The sequence below is a fragment of the Rhagoletis zephyria genome, unplaced genomic scaffold, assembly GCF_001687245.7.
Source record: "Rhagoletis zephyria isolate East Lansing unplaced genomic scaffold, Rhagoletis_zephyria_1.1 Rzeph_scaffold_00606, whole genome shotgun sequence".
Taxonomy (NCBI): domain Eukaryota; kingdom Metazoa; phylum Arthropoda; class Insecta; order Diptera; family Tephritidae; genus Rhagoletis; species Rhagoletis zephyria.
The window spans coordinates 12,982-16,146 of record NW_016157690.1 but is presented as its reverse complement, the minus strand read 5'-3'; the positions used below and the strand labels follow the sequence as shown (position 1 = coordinate 16,146).

The 3,165-nt window shown below is 34.0% G+C and overlaps 1 protein-coding gene across 1 annotated transcript in view; it reads left to right on the top strand.

The window, feature by feature from the left end:
• The window catches only part of Stt3B (catalytic subunit 3B of the oligosaccharyltransferase complex), a 146,777-nt gene extending 143,858 nt beyond the window's left edge, over positions 1-2,919 (top strand). The window contains exons 4-5 of the mRNA XM_017613074.1: positions 2,349-2,547; positions 2,787-2,919. Of these exons, the coding sequence (XP_017468563.1) occupies positions 2,349-2,547; positions 2,787-2,861 (274 nt within the window). The 3' untranslated portion in view covers positions 2,862-2,919. The remainder of the gene's footprint in view (positions 1-2,348; positions 2,548-2,786) is intronic.
• The last annotated feature ends 246 nt before the right edge of the window (positions 2,920-3,165 follow it).

Sequence of the window (3,165 nt, the reverse complement as noted above, 5' to 3'; positions counted from 1 at the left end):
CCAGCCCGCGCTCGCACCGTCGCTACTGCGCGGGCAAAAAGTGCCCATGTCTGATGTAAATTAATTGATTGGGTTTCACACACTTTTGAAACACAAATTATATGATTTTTTACTGCAGACAAGTTGTTGCCAAAACACAGCAGAAATCTTCCAATCAGGGCTGCCAACTATCCGTAGTTATGAGGTGCCATATTGAGGATAAAAAAGTGCCAAAATGTGCCAAATAGAAAAATAAAAGTGCCAAAAAATTGTCATTCCTTTTAATCATTCAAATTTAGTAATAAAATAAAGCCACATTTTCAAAACAAAAGTGCAATGATAAAATAAGTAAACCAGTTAAATAGCCTTTATAAATTAGAAAATTTTAGTTGAGAAAAAGAAATGCACGCAAAGGATATCACAAAAATGTATTGAAATGTTATTTTTTTGCAAAAGTGCCATTTTGGCACTTTGTGCCAAATTTAAAAATTAAGTGCCATTTGAAAGTGAAGTGAATTTGAAGTAAAATAGGGACAAATGGCACGGTTTGAGCCAAGTTGGCATCCCTGCTCCTAATAGCTTACAAATATAAAAATGTGAAATATCGAGGGCTTGAATTCGTTAATACCCTCTATCTGCAATTTGCACAAAAACTAATTTGTGATTTTAGAAACCATCTGGGACTTATTACCTGTCGTTATATAAGGTAGCATTAATATCACCGATGACAGTTAAAGTTTAGGTGGATTTTTATATCAGAATCTCATCTTTGTGAAGTGTGCAGATAGAGAGTATTATTGAACATAAGCCCTCGATGTTTAAAATATATAAAAATTGTATTTCATTGTATACAAAAAATAAATCTACCTGCGTTACAGCATGGCGGGAGACGGGGAAGGGGAGCCGCGGCGTAGCGTGACGTGGTGTGTGCGCCGGCCGCGCGGGGTACGCGGTGCGCGAGCGCAGCGCGCGTGGTGTGGCGCGCGGACGCGGGCCGCCGCGAAGCTAAGCAAATTTAATGTTTGGAAGAGCAATAATGTCAATGGATTTTATTTCGCTTTTAAAAAGGTAATAATTTTAATTGACTTTATTTCGCACCAGGGTGGGAATTAAAGTGAATTTACCTTATTTCCGTTGATCTTATTACCTGTCACCGAATTATTAATGAAAATCTTGGACCAAAAAGTTTCAACAAAACAAAAATTTATTTTGGGCGGGACGAAGTTCGCTACGCTAGCATTTCAAGTCTATTACTAAAAGCCCTCTGCATTAATTTTAATTTACAAAGTCAGTTGCAACGCTTTTGAAAAGCTTCTGGATCAAAGTGTTTTTGAACACTTCTCTTAATAATATCTTGTAAATTATTTGTTTATTTCGATGTTCTTCGATATTTCGAATTTCTTCTAAAGGATCTCTTACACTTTTCGCTTGGTACACTTTTTGTAATATTTTATTTATCTTATCAATTTAATTGATATAAAATTTTCAAACATGTGGAAAACCTCATCAAAAATATTTCCGAGCGTAAGCTTTCTTAAACCTGTTGTATTTTGGAACGAACTTCCTCGTCACCTCTTATCAATTTAAGTGAATTGAAAATTTCAAACAGATGGCAAACATCTTACAAAAGTTTTAGAAACTAAGCTTTCTTAAACCGCTTTAGTTTTACACCAGTGTTGTAACATTTCATTCGCCTTATCATTAATTTGAACTACATTTTTCAAAAAGGTGGCGACCTTCTTCAAAAATATGTTGATACCCATATTGTAATATTTAGTTTATCTTATCAATTTCATTGAATAAAATTTTCAAGCAGTTGGCAAATCAAGTCAAAAACATTTCCGAAAGTGGGCTTTTTTAAACCCCCGCGCCAATTTTGGTTTATCTTATAAATTTAATTAAACTATATATTCCAAACAGTGGTCAACTCTCTATTTTTTAAACAATCTGGGTATTATACTGAAGAAATAACAAAAATATTTAATTTAGGCAAGTTGTTCTCGAGCTTTAGCGAGACCAACGGAGAGCAATTCAGGTTTCTGTATAAGATTTTGTATATTTCACTTCGCAATATTGAAAAAGGGATTTTCCGCCCTTAATCATTTTGTATGTTAATTCCGAAGGTGAAAACCCCCAATAATTTAATACAACTAACCAAGACTTTAAATTCCGAATTTTTTCATTTGTTTGTTGACATTGAAGTTTAGGTAGGCGACCATTTACAAACATTTCTATCCATATAAAATTTCTCAAGGCGTGTAAAAAGTTATTATCCTAACACATTACGGTATTATTAAATGTATCTCAATTTCATGCTATCAAGTTATAAAATTTAATAAACTATAGTGAATATTAAATTATTACCCTAGGGGACCAGCAGGATATGATCGTACAAGAAACGCAATAATTGGAAATAAGGACTTTGAACTGACTTACCTTGAAGAAGCGTATACTACTGAGCATTGGCTGGTGAGGATTTACCGCGTAAAAAAGTCACATGAATTCAACCGACCTTCTCTAAAACGCAATGAAAGAATGCTGGCCCCAACAAATTATGTTTCAAAAAAGGTAAATTAATTATTTCCATTTCGGGGTTGTACGATATATTTTGGAACGATTTTCTTTAAACCTTTATCAAATCAGATTTGGTGACTAACCGGTATCGGCGTTCTGCCATTTTCAGTGTCATTTTTCATTTTCCGAGAACCAAACCAAATTTTACAAGGATGAAGAAAATTCGTTCCAAAATACATCGAAAATAAATTGATTATTTTATAACTGAACTCATTTATATTCATATTTTGCAGAACTCTAAACGTCGCAAAGGATACATCAGAAGTCGGCCAATTGTAATTAAAGGAAAGCGTACCAAATATATTTGACCACATAAAATGTAACAAACATCTTCTATACTAAAATACACAATCATTTCCAAACGAGCCAAAAATATGAGGTATCTATTATGCCCCAGTTGTTCAGAAGCCAGTGCAATGAAAAAAGAGCGTGTGTAGCACCGTACACATGACAGAAGTGAAACTTCTTAAAAAAGGTGTGAGTACCAGGTACTCACGAAATTTGGGGTGTAAGCATATGTTAACGTCTCGGCAAACAATTAGGTGATTGATTTACATACATAGGTTTGGTTAGAAATTAAACATTAATATCATTTCATTTTATCCATTTTCT